Here is a 21493-nt window from a genome sequence, read left to right as displayed (position 1 = left end):
GGAGAGAGAGAAAGAGAAAGGGGAAAAGAGAGGGAGAAAGAGAGAGCGAGAGAGGGGAAAAGAGAGGGAGAAAGAGAGAGCGAGAGAGGAGAAAAGAGAGGGAGAAAGAGAGCGAGAGAGTGAGAGAGGGGAAAAGAGAGGGAGAAAGAGAGAGCGAGAGAGGGAGAAAGAGAGAGCGAGAGAGCGAGCGAGAGAGCGAGAGAGGGGAAAGGAGAGGGAGAAAGAGAGAGCGAGAGAGCGAGAGGGGGAAAAAGAGAGGGAGAAAGAGAGAGCGAGAGAGGGGAAAAGAGAGGGAGAAAGAGAGAGCGAGAGAGGGGAAAAGAGAGGGAGAAAGAGAGCGAGAGAGCGAGAGAGGGGAAAAGAGAGGGAGAAAGAGAGAGCGAGAGAGGGGAAAAGAGAGGGAGAAAGAGAGAGCGAGAGAGGGGAAAAGAGAGGGAGAAAGAGAGAGCGAGAGAGGGAGAAAGAGAGAGCGAGAGAGCGAGCGAGAGAGCAAGAGAGGGGAAAAGAGAGGGAGAAAGAGAGAGCGAGAGAGCGAGAGAGGGGAAAAGAGAGAGCGTAAAGGGAGAGATAGCAGACAGAGAGCAGAGAGAGAAAGAGGGAGGGAGAGACAGAGGGAGTTAGTGAGAAGAGCAAGAGAGCAGAGAGAGGCAGAGACGGAGGGAGTTAGTGAGAAGAGCGAGAGAGCAGAGAGAGAGTAAAGAGAGAGAGCAGAGAGAGAGAGCAGATAGAGAGTAAAGAGAGAGAGCAGAGAGAGAGAGGGAGGGGGAGAGTAGAGAGAGAGGGAGGGAGAGATGGCAGAGAGAGAGGGAGGGAGAAATGGCAGAAGGAGAGTAAAGAGAGAGCAGCCAGCAGGGTTGGGCAACAGGGTCTGCAGTGAGTTTGTAGGGCCAGCTGTAATATACCTGATTCAGCTTATCAAATGCTTGATGGATCTACACATGGTTGGTGAGCACAGTGCTAGTGGGTGATGCGTCTAAGGTAGGTTATATATTAAATACAGTGATGGAAGGAATGGGGTGAGACGAGAGGGGTTCTTTTCAGGTGATTTCAACTTCCTGATCTGCTGACACAATGGGGAACACTGTATACTGTACATCTAGACCATCAGCTCCTGCTACCTACTTCACCACTGAGGTCATCCTTAGTTCAGGGATGAAGTGGTATCCTTATGACAAATTCATTTGAAGGGTAGAAATGACACAATCTCCACAAACATCCAGTATTCATAGAAAGTGCCTGTACTGTACTAGCTCTCTGCACAGACACAGTTCAGACCTCTTCTCTTTAACTTCATGTGAACCCACTCTAAAGATGTTGTTCTTATGCCCAACGCATCACCGGGTGCAAACTACCTGCCCTCCAGGACACCTACAGCACCCGATGTCACAAGGCCAAAAAGGTCATCAAGGACAACAACCACCCGAGCCACTGCCTGTTCACCCCGCTACCATCCAGAAGGTGGGGTCAGTACAGGTGCATCAAAGCTGGGACCAAGAGACTGAAACACAGCTTCTATCTCAAGGCCATCAGACTGTTAAACAGCCATCACTAGCATAGAGAAGCTGCTGCCTATATACACATTTTATTTGTATTTGTATTTTTCACCTTTATTTAACCAGGTAGGCCAGTTGAGAACAACTGCGACCTGGCCAAGATAAAGCAAAGCAGTGCGACACAAACAACACAGAGTTACACATGGGATAAACAAACATACAGTCAATAACACAATAGAAAAGTCTATATAGAGTGTGTGCAAATGAAGTACGATTAGGGAGGTAAGGCAATAAATAGGCCATAGTGGCGAAATAATAACAATTTAGCAATTAAACAGTGAAGTGATAGATGTGCAGAAGATGAATGTGCAATTAGAGATACTGGGGTGCAAAGGAGCAACAAAATAAATAACAATATGGGGATGAGGTAGTTGGGTGTGCTATTTACAGATGGGCTATGTACAGGTGCAATGATCAGTAAGCTGCTCTTACAGCTGATGCTTAAAGTTAGTGGGGAGATATAAGGCTCAAGCTTCAGTGATTTTTACATTTCATTCCAGTCATTGGCAGCAGAGAACTGGAATACCTTCCAGTTCTCTGCTGCCAATGACTGGAATGAAATGTAAAAATCACTGAAGCGGCCAAAGGGGCTTGTTGGCTTTGGAGGTGACCAGTGAAATATACCTTCTGGAGCACGTGCTACGGGTGGGTGATGCTATGGTGACCAGTGAGCTGAGATAAGGTGGGGCTTTACCTAGCAAAGAATTATAGATGACCTGGAGCCAGTGGGTTTGGCGACTAATATGAAACGAGGGCCAGCCAACGAGAACATACAGGTTGCAGTGGTGGGTAGTATATGGGGCTTTGGTGACAAAACAGATGGCAAGGTGATAGACTGCATCCAATTTGCTGGTGTCAGAGGCTATTTTGTAAATGATATTGCCGAAGTCAAGGATCGGTAGGGTATTCAGTTTTACGAGGGTAGTCAGAACCGTCCAGAGTAGTGATGCTAGATGGGCAGGCGGGTGCGGGCAGCGATTGGTTGAAGAGCATACATTTAGTTTTCCTTGCATTTAAGCGCAGTTGGAAGCCAAGGAAGGAGAGTTGTATGGCATTGAAGCTCAACTGGAGGTTAGCTAACACAGTGTCCAAAGAAGAGCCAGAAGTAATTTGTAAGTCGCTCTGGATAAGAGCGTCTGCTAAATGACTTAAATGTAAATGTAAATGTATACAGAATGGTGTCATCTGTGTAGAGGTGGATCAGAGAATCATCAGCAGCAAGAGGGACATCATTGATATATACAGAGAAAAGAGAGGGCCCGAGAATTGAACCCTGTGGCACCCCCATAGAGACTGCCAGAGGTCCGGACAACAGGCACTCAAATTTGAAACACTGAACTCTGTCTGAAAAGTAGTTGGTGAATCAGGCGAGGCAGTAATTTGAGAAACCAAGGCTGTTGAGTCTGCCGATAAGAATGTGGTGTTTGACAGAGCCTTGGCCAGGTTGATGAATACGGCTGCATGGTATTGTCTTTTATTGATGGTGGATTTTAAAAGTAGAAGCTCAAACTGTTTGGGCACAGTACTGGATAGCATGACACAACTCTGCAGGCTATCTCTGCAGTAGATTGCAACTCCACCCCATTTGGCAGATCTATCTTGGAGGAAAATGTTATAGTTGGGGAGGAAAATGTCAGAATTTCTGGTGACCTTCCTAAGCCAGGATTCAGACATGGCTAGGACATCAGGGATGGCAGAGTGTGCTAAAGCAGTGAATAAAGCAAACTTAGGGAGGAGGCTTCTGATGATAACATCTGTTATGTTCTGTTAATTACTGATGTCCCCTTTAAGGATGAAGCGCCCTTGGTCATGCGCAGTATTGTTCTATGTTATTCTGGTACTAACCTGTTTGAGTAAATGTGAAGCTCCAGTTCAATTGCTTGTATTCAGAGTCTTTCTTATTACATAAATAAGTACTAAGTGTTAAGACACTACAATGGCGACGAGGATTATTACCTGCAGTGTGCATCACGAATACAGATGGAGTTCGTAGGAAGAGAGGAAGATTTTGACCCTTTAGCACAACAGCTAGCAAGCAGTGAGGACGAGGGGAGAGCTGATGAGAATGAGGCGGCAGATCAAAGACCCGTGGAGCCGGAGGTAAAGAGAATGGCTAGCATCGGGAAAATAGATGTGTTTGATGACGCAAGAAAACTGGGCAACTTACATTGAACGACTGGAACAGTACTTCATTGCAAACGACATTGCTGATAACAAGAGAGTGCCAGCGTTGTTGAGTTTAATTGGCCCAAAAACATACAGTTTGCTAAGAGATCTGACTGCCCCTCTGAAGCCCTCAAATAAAACATTCACAGAGATTGTGGAGATATTGCAAAATCACCTATCACCTAAACCACTCCTCATCGCGGAACGTTTTCGTTTCCACAAGAGAGATCAGAATGAGGGGGAGGGTGTTAGTACATATGTAGCAGTGTTGAAGAAACTGTCTGAACATTGCCAGTTGGGAGAGAACCTAAATGACACATTAAGGGATAGATTTGTTTGTGGACTGAAACATGAACACATTCAAAAACGTTTGCTCACAGAATCAGAGCTCACGTTTGCAAAGGCTGTTGAAATTGCTGTGGCTATGGAAATCGCGACTAAAGATACTTTTGAGTTGCAAGGTAAAAGAAGTACCGACCTGTCACAAATTTCCCTGCACAAGTTTTCACGCAGTCGACAACGCCCCCGTGTGGCCGAAAAATGCAACAGGTGTGACGGAGATGGTCACAGAGCAGAGGACTGCCGTTTCAAAGACGAAATTTGTCACAAATGCAGTAGAAGGGGGCACATTCAAAGAGCATGCAAAGCAAAACTCAGTCACAACAGGAAAACTGAGAAAATGAAAGGGTCTGTGAATGCACTAGCAGAGAACAGTGGCAGTGATTCAGATGAACGGTTAATTGGTACAATGGAGTTAAACACAGTGACTTCTCCCAGCAGTAGCATAATATGGGTGACACCAGATATCGAAGGCAAACCCCTCAAAATGGAGCTGGACACAGGATCTGCAGTGTCTATAATTTCCACTACTGTCTACAATGAGCACTTTAAGGCTATCAAGCTGAAGAACACAAATGTGTTGCTGAAGACATACTCAGGAGAGAGATTGAGCCCAATGGGGGCGTTGCAGGTCAGAGTGCATTATGGGGGGCAAACACAGCAGTTACAGCTGTATGTGGTGCCTGGAACTGGCCCCCCATTATTTGGCAGGGAATGGCTTTCAAAAATAAAGCTGAATTGGTGTGACTTGAAAATGCTCCACACGTTCCAGTCCAAAGAGAAAGGCACAGACCAAACACTGGAACACTTGCGGAATAAATACAACACAGTTTTCAGTGATCAGATGGGAACAGTAAAAGGCTTCACAGCAAAACTTGTACTAAGAGATGATGCAACCCCAAAATTCTGCAAAGCCAGATCTGTTCCATACTCCCTGAGACCAAAGCTGGAAGCGGAAATCGATCGCTTGCAGGATACAGGGATCCTGACGAAAGTGGACAGAAGCGAATGGGCCACACCCATAGTTCCTATTGTGAAGAAAGACGGGTCTGTTAGAATGTGTGGGGACTTCAAGGTAACTGTGAATCCAATGTTGCATGTGGACCAATACCCCCTACCACGCCTGGATGACATCTTTGCTGCACTAGCTGGTGGGAAACACTTCAGTAAAATCGATCTGAAACAGGCTTACCTGCAGCTACCGGTTGAAGAGAGTTCCAAACAGTACCTGACAATAAACACACACAAAGGTCTATACAGGTATAACCGCCTGGTGTTTGGCATTGCATCAGCCCCAGCCATTTGGCAACGAACTATTGAACAGATTTTGCAAGGAATCCCAGGAACCCAGTGTATCCTGGATGACATGATCATAACAGGACGCACCGACAAAGAGCATCTGGCTAACCTGGAAGAGGTCCTGAAAAGACTGAAAGAGTATGGTCTACAGGCAAACTTAAAGAAGTGTGAGTTCTTCAAAGACAAGATTGTCTTCTGTGGACATGAGATTGACTGTAATGGATTGCACAAAACACAGGACAAAATCGAGGCAGTGGTACAGGCACCACGACCACAAAATATCACAGAAGTGAGATCTTTCACGGGACTGATCAATTACTACAGAAGATTCCTCCCAAACCTTTCAGCAGTACTCCAGCCTCTAAATCAGCTACTGGAAAAGAATAGGACATGGCGGTGGACAGAGCAATGTGAAAATGCATTTCTGGAGGCAAAACGGCTCATAACATCTGAACAGGTCCTGATGCATTACGACCCTGAAATGCCAGTGAAGTTGGCTTGTGATGCGTCCCCTTATGGATTAGGGGCAGTCCTTTCACACACACTGAAAGATGGGTCCGAGAGGCCAGTTGCATTTGCGTCACGAACATTGAATGATGCAGAGAAAAACTACTCACAAATCGACAAAGAAGCACTGGCACTAGTGTGGGGCGTCAAGAAATTCCACGCATACCTATATGGCAAGCGTTTCACACTGGTTACAGATCACCAGCCGTTGCTTTCCATTTTCAGTCCAAAGAAAGGCATTCCGGCAATGACAGCAGCCAGGTTACAGCGATACGCCCTGTTCCTTGCCAGTCATATGTATGACATTGAGTTTAAGCCGTCATCCCTCCACACAAATGCAGATGGATTATCCAGACTGCCATGTACAAGAGAAAGGCAAAGGAGGGTGGATGCAGTGGACATGTTCCATACCGCTCAGCTCGAGGCACTACCGGTCACAAGCACAGTTATCAAACATGAGACAAGGAAAGATGTGACCTTGTCAAAAGTGTACACCTACACCATGTCAGGATGGCCAGCTACTGGCAGAAAGGAGCTGACTCTGTATTTCCAGCGGAGAAACGAAATTACAACGTACCAGGGATGTTTGATGTGGGGAATGAGAGTCATGATACCCCAGAAATGCCAACATCGAATCTTGCAGCAACTACATGAAGGTCATGTTGGAATTGTCAAAATGAAGCTGCTCGCAAGGAGCCACTTCTGGTGGCCAGGTCTGGACCAACAGATAGAAAATATGGCAAAGAACTGTAGCGGATGTTTGGAAACCCTTCACATGCCTGCTCCTGTCCCAGTCCACCCATGGGAATGGCCCGCAGAGCCATGGCAGAGAATTCATGTGGACTACGCTGGTCCCTTTGAAAAGCACATGTTTCTGGTTATAGTTGATGCCCATTCCAAATGGCCAGAGGTGTTTTGCACTGACTCCTCCACCTCAGCTCAGACGATAGAGTGTCTCAGAACAACGTTTGCACGCTTCGGTTTGCCACTGCAGCTGGTAAGTGACAACGCGCAAGCTTTTGTAAGTGAGGAGTTTACAAGATTCATGTCAGTAAATGGAATCAAACACTCAACTTCAGCTCCGTACCACCCTGCCACCAATGGGCTGGCAGAACGCTTTGTGCAAACCCTAAAGCAAGGACTCCGTGCAGCAAAACGAGACGAAGGGACTTTGCAAACAAAACTGGCCAAGTTCCTGGCCTCCTACCGAAACACCCCACATGCCACAACAAATGAAAGCCCAGCCGCACTGATGTTCGGGAGGCCTCTCCGCACACAGCTGGACATCATAAAGCCAAACAGGCGTAATGAAGTGCTGAACAAACAAGCCAAGATGCTCTCCGGTGGCCGGGAGCGCCATCTCCAAACAGGACAGGAAGTGATGGTGCGAGACTACAGAAGAGGAGGGAAATGGACAAGAGGGACCGTACACACACAAACGGGACCCAGAACTTACCAGGTTCATGTGAGCCCAGACATAATGTGGCGGCGTCACATTAACCAAATGCATTCCACGGAAAACAGCACAACAATCGAGAGAGAACAGGCAAAGAGAGCTCCCGAGAGTGACACACAAGGAACTGTAGAGGACGGTGGGGCAGTAGAGAGACCCCAGGCTGAAAGAAGGGAACGTGTTGATGAAGGTGCTGCTATAGCAGACGCTATAATGGAACAAGCACACACTGAGGATGTTCAGGAGCCTCCAGACAATCTGAGGCGCTACCCAGAACGAAGGCACCGTCCACCAGACAGACTAGACTTATAAACAAACAAACAGAAACTAACTGTTCAAGTTCAAATTAAAAGATGCAAAATAACTACAACAAGTTCTGGGAAATGTTTCAGTTGTGGTTTGGTAAAAGTAACTCTGATTGTATAAGAGAAGGAATGTTATGTTCTGTTAATTACTGATGTCCCCTTTAAGGATGAAGCGCCCTTGGTCATGCGCAGTATTGTTCTATGTTATTCTGGTACTAACCTGTTTGAGTAAATGTGAAGCTCCAGTTCAATTGCTTGTATTCAGAGTCTTTCTTATTACATAAATAAGTACTAAGTGTTAAGACACTACAACATCCTTGAAACCAAGGCTTTTACGGTTACAGAAGTCAATGAATGGGCAGAGCGGGTCAGTTAGGTACATACAGGCCCTGAGTTCGAGGCTGGGGCCGACAAGTAAACAAAAGGAGGTACCGTGCTATTTAAACAGTCCAGGGGGAATCAGCTGTGTAGCCGAGTGATCATAGAGTCAAAAGAGCAGCAATAGGTGAGTCAGGGTGTTGTTTGGTAGTCACTACTACGCTAGGCGAGCAGGGGACACAGTGTTCAGAAAAGCTAGCGGGCCGGGGCTAGTAGATGGTTCTTCGGCGACATCGTAACAGAATAGCCTGTTGAGACCACATCGGGCGATCACGGCGGCAGTCCAGTCATGATGGATCGGTGGGGCTCTGTGTCAACAATAAAGGGCAAAGGAGGTAATGTATCCCTAGAATTAGCTGGTATATGGGCCTTGCTCGAGGATAGCTCAAAGTTAGATGGTGCTTGCTGCGTTTTTACGGGAGAATGATCCGGTGTAATGATCCAGAGTGGCAGGAATCTGGGATGCTGGCTTTCTAGGCAGAGTTCCTCTGTCCAGTGTCTGTGCTCTTTTCCCCATCTTAATCTTTTCTTTTTATTGTCCAGTCTGAGATATGGCTTTTTCTTTGCAACTCTCTCTAGAAGTCCAGAATTCCAGAGTCGCCTCTTCACTGTTGACGTTGAGACTGGTGTTTTGCGGGTACTATTTAATGAAGCTTCCAGTTGAGGACTAGACACTCTAATGTATTTGTCCTCTTGCTCAGTTGTGCACCAGGGCCTCCCATTCTTCTTTCTATTCTGGTTTGAGGCAGTTTGCGCTGTTCTGTGAAGGGAGTAGTACACAATGTTGTACGAGATATTCAGTTGCTTGGCAATTTCTCGAATGAATACCCTTCATTTCTCAGAACAAGAATAGACTGACGAGTTTCAGAAGAAAGGTCTTTGTTTCTGGCCATTTTGAGCCTGTAATCGAACCCACAAATGCTTATGCTCCAGATACTCAACTAGTCTAAAGAAGGCCAGTTTTATTGCTTCTTTAATCAGAACAACAGTTTTCAGCTGTGCTAACATAATTACAAAAGGGTTTTCTAATGATCAATTAGCCTTTTAAAATGATAAACCTGGATTAGCAAACACAACGTGCCATTGGAACACAGGAGTGATGGTTGCTGATAATGGGCCTCTGTACGCCTATGTAGATATTCCATTAAAAAATAATTTACAACATTAACAATGTCTACACTGTATTTATGATCAATTTGATGTTATTGTAGTGGACAAATAAAATGTGTTTTTCTTTCAAAAACAAGGATAGTTCTAAGTTACCCCAAACTTTTGAACGGTAGCGTATATACTGTATTCTATACTCTTCTACTGCATGTTAGTCTATGCTACTCTGACATTGCTCGTTCATATATTTATATATTCTTAATTCCATTCCTTTACTTAGGTTTCTGTGTATTGGGATTAAGTTTATTTGTTATAATTAATTGGTATTAGATTTAAAAGGTGATTGAATTGCTCCCAAATTGTAATGTGGTTAATGCATTTCTTTTGAAGAAATATTTATTTTATGTATAAGTGAATAGGCTGGGTTACTTTTAAGTTGAAGTTTTGACCAATAAGGTCACTTGTTCAGCTGTGGCTTAACAACGGGAGGCCTGCAGGAAGAAAAGAGGGAGAGAGGTGCTGAGAAAAGGATGAACGTTACATTATGACCGTTGGTGAAGAAGAATTATAACAGAAGACGATAATAGAACATAAAAGAACAATAATAGAACAATAGATAGAACAAAACCCATACCTACTGAGTTTTGAAGGGACATAACGATTTTATTTGATCAGAGAGTTGTTATAATTTTGTTAAGAAAGACTTAGAAAAGACTGAAGCGAGCTTCTCATCGTGGAGGTATTGGACAGCCTTGAGGTTAGGCTAGCATCATGTGACACAGAGAGAATTGCTTGGGAAAGATGAACGAGTTCATGTTCCCATGGGATATCGGTTACTGCTAAGGAGTACTGTCTGCATTGATAGCTGTGCTTGCTGTGGATCTTGTGAGGAAACCTGCACAGAACTGCCACACTTCGCTGAGGGAATACCTACAAGTAGTGAGTAACCACAACGGTGGGGTGCTTCTGGACTTTAAGTGCGTCATCATTGTTGTTGTTGTTGAGCTCCAACACGCGCCAACGGGTTAAGAAAGCTTGAAATAATTTGGACATGCGTTGTGCACGACTCATTGGGGATTATTACTTTTATGTATTTCGATGTGGTGCATTGAAAATGTAGTAATACACATCTTGAACCTTATGTATGTTGCCTTGGTGGAGTCATTTCCTGTTTCAATTGAATATAATGCATGGGAAAGTATATCCTTATACAATAACAGAAACCTATAACCATTACATCTGAAGTTAATACCCTAGTTGTCATCATCCTCGATAGTTTACAACAGGGATTCTTATTGGAGATGTCCTTCTCACCTAACATCCCATGCTGTTGAGATATTCTATGTAAGGTAATATCGTGAGAGTCAAATTCGAGCCTGGTGAGAGGGTTACAGGTATATGTTACAAAATGATTAGATATTACCTGTAAGATACTGCTGCATTGTAAGAACTAGAAGCACAAGCATTTCACTACACCCGCAATAACATCTGCTAAACACGTGTATGTGACCAATAACAATTGATTTGATGCTCATTGGAAATCATTCAACAGAAATATCAGTCCACTGGGAAAGAGTTTCTTCTTCCAGCATTTCAACGTTCCAGATCTTCCAAGGAGCTCATAAACTCAGCATGTGCATTGCTGAGTGATGACCTTTACGGCAGCACTGCTGACTACATAATTCCACTGAACCATTGGGTAACATACCATCCATTCACTCTCATCTGACACGAAACAACTGCACAACATCAACCCTGAGCTTCCCTGTAATGGACCCTCCATTCCATTCAGTCCTTATTCCTTTTGTAGTGCATTAGGACACAGACATGAGGTCAGCACTGGAATTGCATCAGATCCAAAATGGCCACAGTCCTTACTTTGATCATACCAGCTATTACCAACTATTACCAACTATTACCAGTTATTACCAACTATTATCAACTATTACCAGCTATTACCAGCTATTACCAACTATTACCAGCTATTACCAACTATTACCAACTATTACCAACTATTACCTATATTACCAACTATTACCTATATTACCAACTATTACCAGCTATTACCATTTATTACCAGCTATTACCAGTGTCGTGTCTTTACTATCATTAACTGAAGACTTAATTTTTTATCAAAGATTCTATGTAATTAGTAATTAACTAGGAAGTCAGGGCACCAACTAATTAACTAGGAAGTTGGGGCTTCAAGGAAAAATATTCAGATTACAGGGTTATAATTTCCTAATATAACGTTTCAGATATTTTCATATCTGATCCATAGTCTTCTGATTAATTAATTATTTACTTTACCTCACGTTAGTCTCATTCCAAACGTCGTAAATTGTTGGTTATCTGAACCCAGTCTTCACTATGAGTCATCCATACATCAATTGTCTTAAATCATTTATTTATTACTAACTAAGTGATTCACAGAAATGCATAAACAAACAAACAAACAAGGTAAATGTGGTTACAAGAAATGATAGGAGAATGTGCCCTAGTGGGCTAAACCGGCATCGCGGCTTGTTAGACAAAAGGGAATTGGGGGTCGACTAAGAAGTCACTACAGAGTGATAATTATAACAATTGAAATGCTAATCCTTTGCACTTGAACGCTCACTCATTCGGGAACAATTGCAATCAATATATATATCTACGCTCAGTGTGTTGTCTTGATCGCTGGTGAAAAGTTCATTTCTTTTGTAGAATTCTCCGTCTCTCTCTCTCTCTCTCTCTTTGTGGTTGTAGTGTATAGTTCAGAGTGACATTCATTTGTTTCATTATAGAATGGATGTTTCGGCGGTTGTCGTTCTTTGCGTTCAATGATACCGAATTCCTATCTGTAGACTAGTAATTAATATCAAAGACTTGTTCTTATTCTTAGTCGGTATCGATAGTGTCAGGATTTGGCCAGGGTTGTTCCGGTTTTTGGTCACTAGATGCCCCCATTGTGCTTTTAGACCTTTTGTTTTCCCTTGATCCCCATTATTATTTGCACATGTGCCTCGTTTCCCCTGATTGTATTTAAACCCTTAGTTTTCCTCAGTTATTTGCTCTGTGTTTGTATGTTAGCACCCAGCCCTAGTATTCTGTGAACTATTGTTGAGCTACTTGTATTTTCCAGAATTCCCCGAGTTCTACTCCCGAGTCTTTAGAATCCATCGACCTGACCCGAGTTCCCGAGTGTTACCATGACCTCAAACTGGTATTTAGCAAACAGAGGGCCACCATGCTACCACCCCATAGACCTTATGATTGCCCCATCGAACTGTTTCCGGGCACTTGCCCCCCCAGGGGTCGGATCTTTTCCCTATCTCCACCCGAACGAGCTGCTATGGATATCTACATCAAGGACGCTCTGGAAGCAGGCCTCATGCGTCCATCCACCTCCCCGGCGGGAGCAGGGTTTTTCTTTGTGGCCAAGAAAGACGGTGGATTACGTCCTTGCATCGACTACTGGGGACTCAATGCCATAACCGTCTGTAACCGTTACCCGCTACCCCTTATGGCCACAGCCTTCGAGCTGCTCCAGGAAGCAGTTGTTTTCACTAAGCTTGACCTGCGGAACGCATACCATCTTGTGCGGATCAGACCTGGTGACGAGTGGAAGACCGCTTTCAACACGCCTACTGGTCACTATGAATACTTGGTGATGCCCTTCGGCCTGACCAACGCCCCAGCGGTGTTCCAAGCGCTCATAAACGATGTGCTTAGGGATATGCTTAACATATTTGTGTTCGTTTACTTGGATGACATCCTCATCTTTTCGAGCTCTCTTCAAGAACACACAAAGCATGTCAGACAAGTACTCAAACGCCTCCTAGACAGCCATCTGTACGTTAAGCCGGAAAATGTGAATTCCATTCATCCCGAGTACAATTCCTGGGATTTGTAGTGGAACCCGGTCGAGTCCAAATGGACCCCAGGAAGGTAGGGGCGGTAGCGGATTGGCCCACCCCCAAATCCGTTAAGGAAGTTCAGCGTTTCCTGGGCTTCACTAACTTTTACCGCAAGTTCATCAAGAACTTCAGCTTGGTGGCAGCCCCTCTCTCAGCTTTAACCAAGGGTGGCAATGCAAGGTTTTTGTGGGGAAGAGAAGCTGAGACGGCCTTCCAAGGACTCAAGCAGCGCGTCCTCTCTGCTCCCATCCTGATACTACCGACTACGGATGAACCGTTTGTGGTGGAGGTAGACGCCTCAGAGGTTGGTGTTGGAGCTGTCCTGTCTCAGAGGGGTGAAGACAAGAAGCTTCATCCGTGCGCTTTGTTCTCACACCGGCTTACCCCGGCTGAGAGGAACTACGATGTGGGGGATCGTGAACTCCTAGCGGTTAAGATGGCATTGAAGGAATGGAGACATTGGCTCGAGGGGGCTTCTCACCCGTTTCAAGTGCTTACGGACCACAAAAATCTTGAGTATATCCAGCAGGCGAAGCAGTTGAACTCTAGACAAGCTAGATGGTCTCTTTTCTTCAACCGATTCCAGTTTATCCTCACCTATCGGCCCGGGTCGAAGAATCTCAAACCGGATGCCCTGTCCCGAGTCTACGCTCCTGCCATTCGAGATGACACAGACATGCCTGTCCTTCCTGCTGCTAAGATCGTGGCTCCGATCTCGTGGCAAGTTGAGGATACCGTGAGACGAGCTCAAGCTATCGAACCGGACCCGAAAGGAGGTCCTGCCAATCGGTTGTTTGTCCCCAAGGCAGTGAGGACTCAGGTCCTTCTGTGGGGGCACTCCTCTCGCCTCACCTGTCACCCGGGCGTAGGTCGCACCTTGGAGTTCATCCAGCGTAAGTTCTGGTGGCCTACCATAAGAGAAGACGTTGCCACTTTCGTCAATGCCTGCCCCGTGTGCTGCCAGGGCAAATCTTCTCACCTCCGCCCTCAAGGACTCCTTCACCCTTTACCTGTTCCCCACAGACCCTGGTCCCATATCTCGTTGGACTTTATTACTGGCCTTCCTCCATCCCATGGCAATACTACTATCCTAGTCATAATCGACAGGTTTTCAAAGGCGGCCAGGTTCGTCCCTCTGACTAAGTTACCTTCTGCCAAGGAAACGGCTGAGTTGGTAATTAATCATGTGTTCCGAGTCTTCGGCATTCCTCAAGATATGGTTTCCGACAGAGGTCCCCAGTTCGCCTCAAGGTTTTGGAAGGCCTTCTGCCAACTCATGGGGGCTTCTGCCAGTCTATCTTCAGGGTACCATCCGGAGTCCAACGGCCAAACAGGGAGGATGAATCAAGAGCTGGAAACCACCCTCCGATGTATGACTCGTAACAACCCGTCCACATGGTCGTCTTTCATTGTTTGGGCCGAATACGCGCACAACATCTTGCGCTCCTCCTCCACTGGTATGTCCCCGCACGAGTGTCAGTTTGGCTATGCCCCTCCATTGTTCCCGGACCAGGAGGCAGAAGTCAGAGTGCCTTCAGCCTTGAAGTTCGTCAGACGCTGTCGGCTTATGTGGAGGAAGACCCGTCTTAATCTTATGCATTCCTCACAGAGGTACCAACAACAAGCCAACAGACGTCGCCGCCCCGGGCCTACCCTGCGCCCCGGCCAGAGAGTCTGGCTCTCCACAAGAGACTTACCACTACGGGTGGAGTCTCGCAAGCTGTCCCAAAAATACATCGGTCCCTTTAAGGTTGCCAGGAGAGTTAACCCAGTTTCTTATCGCTTACACTTACCCAGATCCCTTAAGATTAATCCCACGTTTCACATTTCCTTATTAAAACCTGTTGTTTTTTCTCCCCTTCTCCCGGCAGACAGACCTCCCCCTCCGCCTCGCGTCATTGGAGGCCAGCCTGCTTATACCGTCCATCGGATACTGGATTCCCGCCGGGTGCAGCGGTCCTGGCAGTATCTGGTGGACTGGGAAGGCTACGGTCCCGAGGAGCGCTCCTGGGTTCCTGCCAAAGACATACTGGACCCTGACCTCATTCGTCAGTTCAGGGCCCTCCACCCCGAGAGACCTGGTAGGAACGTCAGGAGCCGTTCCTAGGGGGGGGGGGATTCTGCCAGGATTTGGCCAGGGTTGTTCCGGTTTTTGGTCACTAGATGCCCCCATTGTGCTTTTTGACCTTTTGTTTTCCCTTGATCCCCATTATTATTTGCACCTGTGCCTCGTTTCCCCTGATTGTATTTAAACCCTTAGTTTTCCTCAGTTATTTGCTCTGTGTTTGTATGTTAGCACCCAGCCCTAGTATTCTGTGAACTATTGTTGATCCCGGTGGACTCTCTTGTGGAATTCTGTTTTTTGTTCTTGTTTACTTATTTTTGAGTATCTTTTGAGGCTTTTTATGCTATACCTACCACCTTGTGGATTTACCTTTTTTTGTCTTGGAGGATTACCTTTGTTCTTGTGGAATTCCTTTTGAGGTTGTGGAGTTACATGTTTTCCTGAAGGACTTCACTTTTTACTTCATTAAATACACCGTCTCAAGTACTGCTGTGTCTGTCTCATCTTCTGGGTTCTGCCGACTATTCGTGGCTCAGTTGGTTAAGTGACTGTTTCTCACTCCGGAGACCCGGGTTCGTAACCGGGTCCTGACAGATAGTCTCAGAGTTTAACCACATGGTATGGTTAAAAGATTCAGCAATGGTCTACAAGCTTTGTCCTCCTAATGGAGAAAAACATGGTCTGCAACCTTTAGCCATCTCGTAACTGAGGTAAGCTCCGTCTGCTGATTGAAAACCCGAGTGGGGGTTTTATTCGGAAGGGCCGAAAAAGGGCTGTCCCAGGAGGCCTGACCCTAACTGGGCTCAGGGGCGGTCCTCTGATTTAGTTCAAATCAAAAGGGAATTGTATTTTTCTTCATTAAACAGTCCAAAATCATATTACACAATTATACAAACAGTATCATACTCACTCATTCATCTTATACAACAAGGGGGCTATTATATAAACAGCGTTATGGTAATGTAGCCACAACATCTCCCATGAGCTTCCCCAAGTTGTGACAAATGGACCAGTTCGTAGCTGGATTCTTCACCAATCTTTTATACTTTCTCCGGGAACATGAAATATGAAATACTCTGCCTCTTATACTGTGTGTCCATGAGGAGATCCGCAGGAATTTAATACGTCTCTCTGGCCACAGCAACCTAGTTGAAGGAGGCAAGGGGGAGGCATGGAGAGGGAGATGGGGGTTGCTATACCCAAAGAGGCCAACGTCATGACACCAGCTATTACCAACTATTACCAACTATAACCAGCTATTACCAATATAACCAACTATTACATTCAATATATTATACATAGTATTTATAGTATCTAATCTCATAAAAACTTAAGTCTGGCACTTTTTGGGTGACCCAACCAAATTCACATAGAAATGCGAGTTATAGATCTGTCATTCTCATTGAAAGCAAGTTTAAAATCATTTTAGACCCAAGACACGCCCTGTACCCAGACTTTGTATCACTCCCCTCTGGCGCAGGTATAGGGCACCCTTCGGCAGGAAAAACAGAACTAGACAATAACTTGTGCCAGGTGTGACATCCCTCCTAAATAGCTTTAGCTAATGTTCCTATCAACCCAGAAAGGCCAGCAGGCTAGCCTCTTTTTATCGGTATGTAACTGTTATGAAAGTTGTATTGTCAATTTGTTTTGTAATTAAACGGCACTTTAAACATGATCATGACACTGCAACAAAATCTCCCCATGGGGACAATAAAGTCAGTAAAGTAAGAAGTGGTAGATCTGTTCTATATGAGCTATTTCTATGCTCCCCATTCTTAAGTTTTGTTTTGTTTTTGTACACCAGCTTCAAACAGCTGAAAATACAATACTTTTGGGTTATGGAAAAAATATTTCACAAGGGTTTAGATGGTACAGAATTTTAGCAACCAGGAACCAGGAAATGGCAGAGTGATTTCTGCATTGTGTACCTTTAAATCTAGGATGGACATTAGTACAAAAGGCTCAACTGGAACCAGTCCTAACTCATCCCCTCCAACATCACACACACACACACACACACACACACACACACACACACACACACACACACACACACACACACACACACACACACACACACACACACACACACACACACACACACACACACACACACACACACACACACACACACACACACACACACACACACACACACACACACACGCTTCCATCTACCCTCTATCCATCCTCTCCCACTCCAACCACATATCCAAGATGGTGTGTCAGTAGCATTTAAGTAGCCTACCTTCCAGGCAGCAGATCCTCCAGAGGCCAGAGTGGGTGAGGGCGCCGGGGTCCTTCTTGTCCTTGTTGTGGGGGTCGTCCGAGTGGTTGCGGGTGCTGTTGCAGATGGAGGCGCGGGAGTACAGCCAGTAGTCCGTCCCTATAGAAACCGTCATCAGGCAGAAGGCTGCAAAGGCCCCCACGGTGGTGAGGAGGATCTGGATCCCCTTCTCACAAACCATCCCTAGAGAGGAGGGCAGAGGAGGAGGAGGAGAGAGAGGGAGGGGAGGGATGAGAAGTAGAGGGACAAGGATTAAGAAAAGTGAGAAGTGCAGTAGAGACAAGAGATCAACAGATGAGATAGAAAGAGGGAGAAAGGGGAGAGATGAGGGAGAGGGAGGAGAGAGAGACAGAGGCAGAGAGAGATGCAGAAAGAGAGACAGAGGCAGAGAGAGATGCAGAGAGAGAGACAGAGGCAGAGAGAGAGAGAGAGAAAGAGAGAGCGAACGAGGCAGAAAGAAAGAGAGAGAACGAGGCAGAGAGAAAGAGAGAGAAAGAGAGAGAGAAGAGAGAGAGAAAGAGAGAAAGAGAGAGAAAGAGGATAGAGAAAAAAAAGAGAGAGAGAAAGAAAGAAAGAGGCAGAGAGAGATGCAGAGAGGAAGAGAAAGAGGCAGAAAGAGATGCATAGAGAGAGAGAGAAAGAGGCAGAAAGAGATGCATAGAGAGAGAGAAAGAGGCAGAAAGAGAGAAAGAGAGATAGAGGCAGAGAGAGAGGCAGAGAGAGAATGGGGCAGGGAGAGGCAGAGAGAGAGAGGCAGAGAGAGAGATGCAGAGAGAGAGAGAGGCAGAGAGAGAGAGAGGCAGAGAGAGAGATGCAGAGAGAGAGATGCAGAGAGAGAGAGAGGCAGAGAGAGAGAGAGGCAGAGAGAGAGATGCAGAGAGAGAGAGAGGCAGAGAGAGAGATGCAGAGAGAGAGAGAGGCAGAGAGAGAGATGCAGAGAGAGAGAGGCAGAGAGAGAGAGAGGCAGAGAGAGAGATGCAGAGAGAGAGATGCAGAGAGAGAGAGAGGCAGAGAGAGAGAGAGGCAGAGAGAGAGAGGCAGAGAGAGAGATGCAGAGAGAGAGAGGCAGAGAGAGAGATGCAGAGAGAGAGAGGCAGAGAGAGAGAGAGGCAGAGAGAGAGAGGCAGAGAGAGAGATGCAGAGAGAGGCAGAGAGAGAGATGCAGAGAGAGAGAAAGAGGCAGAGGTATGAGGTGTATAAGTGGTTATATGAGGTGTCCTTGGAAGAGGGGTTGGACGACACTGCTGACTCGTCTTAACGGGAAGGAATTGATGGTGAACACAGCAAATTACACTGAGAACCTCAATGTGCTCCATATTCATGACCATGACACCACTCTCTCCCCCACATAATCAGCATAGACAGGGCTAGCGCAGAATACACAACACACTCACGCACGCACGCACGCACGCACGCACACACACACACACACACACACACACACACACCTCAATATACATAATCACAGTGAAGGAACACAGCAGCAACATCAGCACATACAGGAACAAAGCTCAACAGTGCATTCTGTGTTCATTGTCGAAAATCAATCAATCAATCAACCAACCATTTAGGCTTATACAATCAATCCTATACAGTATCAGTGTTCCTATCCTCTTCTTACCTCCACCACCACCATAGTATACCCCTCTGGTCCCCTTGCACAGGTTTTAGCACCACTTCATGTACCTTTACAGGATGCTTACGTAGGCCTCTGCCCAGCACCCTGCCCTGAACTTAGTCACTGTTACTGGCCGCTACCACCCGGTACTCTACCCTGCACCTTAGAGGCTGCTGCCCTTTGTACAGAGTCATGGAACACTGGTCACGTTAATCATGTTAACATACTGTTTTAGCCACTTCATACGTACATTCTGTATTCTAGTCAAGGCTCATCCTGTACAACTACTGCTGTACACACCTTTTCTATTCATATAGTGTCTATAATGTCTATACACACCATCATATACATATAGATTTATATTCTGGACTCTGACATTGCTTGTTCTAATATTCCCATATTTCTTCATTCCTTTCTTTATATTTATATATATATATTTGATTTGATTTGATTTGATTTATTTAGGTATTACTGCACTGTTGGAGCTTGGGACAAAAGCATTTCGCTACACCTGCGATAACATCTGAACAGTTTCATTTGATTTGTCTTCATCTCACCCTAGGCCATAACCTGCTGTTCTAGATGACACATGTATCTCCATTGTGACTTCATTTGCAAATCTTTGAAATTGTGCAAAGCGCACTCGGGTATAAGAGTTGTAAATACTATTAACAATGTGAACCTGAAACGTAATCACACTGTCCCTGCCTATGTAATAACCACGTAAATACATAGATTATAGTGCCACTTGATGTAAAGTGGGACCCCATTGCGTTACCAAGGTGTACATTTACATCAGCTGAGGTAAGACTTACCTGCCGCCGAGTTTCTATCCTTCGACTCCATTTTGAAATCTTTCTTTTCCTCGTTAATGAAGAATGCGCTGTCCCCTCAATCCGGACAGCATCCATCGACTGTTCTCACTCTCTCCCCCTCTCCTTCCTGCACTCGTTTTCTCTCTCTCTCTCTCTTTGGCCTCTATCTCTTTCTCTCTCTCTCACTGGAAAGATGTGCTGGTGGAGGCTTGATTGTGATTGGACGCTCTCGCTCTGGTCCTCTTATTCACAGGAAGCAGTCACTGAGGAGGACATGGTAGTTGGGCTACTGCCAAAGAAAGACAAGAAGAAGAAGGAGAATGATAACATTAGTTGTTTATAGCTGTGCAGTTATGAGGCCTGTTTATCTAAAAACTGTGATCATCTCAGAAAGTTCAGACTATTGATAGGTCACGCTATAAAGTCACGTTGTAAAAACACAAATAACAGAAAACTAAAACACTAAAAACTATCAAGTCCTCTCTCATACCAGTATAACATAGAATAGAATACAAATGGTGCATCTGAATATAGAGCTGGAAATAACAGATCTGGTCTGAATAAGACGAGCGAGAAAGGGGGAGTGTAGAGAGGGTGCACTCAGCACTGTTACCATGGCGACATTGGACGGAGAGAGGGACTGAGAGAGAGAGGGAGAGAGAGAGAGAGAGAGAGAGAGAGAGAGGGAGAGAGAGAGAGTTTTGAGTTTTAAATAATCTTTATTGAGTCTGGGGGCCCACCACACAATAAATACTCATACAAAACACCAGTTACACATCAATTAAAAACACAAATCCAATTCCTCCTCCATAGTAACTAAACACAACAGCCTCTGAATACCCCATATACTCAAAAACAGATCAATATTGTTGACAAATTTATAATAGGCAAACTCAACTCCGAGTCTCGCTGCCAACATTCCCTCCAGCATTCCCACCACATCCACAAACACCTGTCCCCGAATACTGTTCTTTCAGGTCTTCCATATCACGAATTTTGCTGCCCCTAACATAAAATTAAGCAACACAACTACACCCTTTTGACTGAACCTGTACTTTGGCCCAAATATATACAGTTGGAAAGAGAAAACCTCTCCCAACGTTGAGAACCAATCAGTGATTTACATTTACATTTACATTTACATTTAAGTCATTTAGCAGACGCTCTTGATCAGGTCAATCATCCCGACCAACCTGGGACACAGTAAAAACAGATGTGCCAGAGTTTCAGACTCAGCACAGAATGGACACCCTTCCCCAACAGCAGGGTCCAGGTGTACCAGATGCATGTTGGTGGCTATAGCTCCATGTATTATCCTCCATTGGAGGTCAGCTGTCCTCTTACCAATAGGTAGTTTGTATAATGATCGCCAACAGCCTTTTGGAGAGGCACCTGGACCAAGCACACCCGCCCACCTCGTCGATTTGACCCCTTCCAGGGGAGAGGCATGGGACACCTTTACACATATTCTATACATGGCCTTCTTTCCCACCTCCTTGAACTCCCCCAGCTCCGGGGTATTGAAGGAAAGCAGCATCCGCACATCCTCCACGAATGCCCCCATCGCAGCACTAACAATCAGTGCAGGGTACACATGATCCAGACCCTCCTTCCACCGATCAGAATTGGAAGTATCAGTCACATACTGCAGATGAAGCACTGGCAAGGAGTCGCAGACCTCAACGACGACCTTCCTCAA

At 45.5% G+C, this 21493-nt stretch overlaps 1 protein-coding gene across 2 annotated transcripts in view; it reads right to left on the bottom strand.

The window, feature by feature from the left end:
* The window catches only part of cacng8b (calcium channel, voltage-dependent, gamma subunit 8b), a 74252-nt gene that overhangs the window by 10022 nt on the left and 42737 nt on the right, over positions 1-21493 (bottom strand). Inside the window, exons 2-3 of one of the 2 annotated variants that reach the window (XM_046313333.1) lie at positions 19795-20083; positions 17323-17544 (exon numbers count right to left, since the gene is read on the bottom strand). In XM_046313333.1, coding sequence (XP_046169289.1) covers positions 17323-17544; positions 19795-19825 — 253 coding nt within the window. In that variant the 5' untranslated portion in view covers positions 19826-20083. The remainder of the gene's footprint in view (positions 1-17322; positions 17545-19794; positions 20084-21493) is intronic. The other variant, XM_046313334.1, reaches the window with a different exon arrangement.

Source organism: Oncorhynchus gorbuscha, linkage group LG19 (assembly GCF_021184085.1).
Source record: "Oncorhynchus gorbuscha isolate QuinsamMale2020 ecotype Even-year linkage group LG19, OgorEven_v1.0, whole genome shotgun sequence".
Classification (NCBI taxonomy): Eukaryota; Metazoa; Chordata; class Actinopteri; order Salmoniformes; family Salmonidae; genus Oncorhynchus; species Oncorhynchus gorbuscha.
Note: the sequence above shows the minus strand (reverse complement) of the source record. Positions and strands in the feature narration are given on the sequence as shown.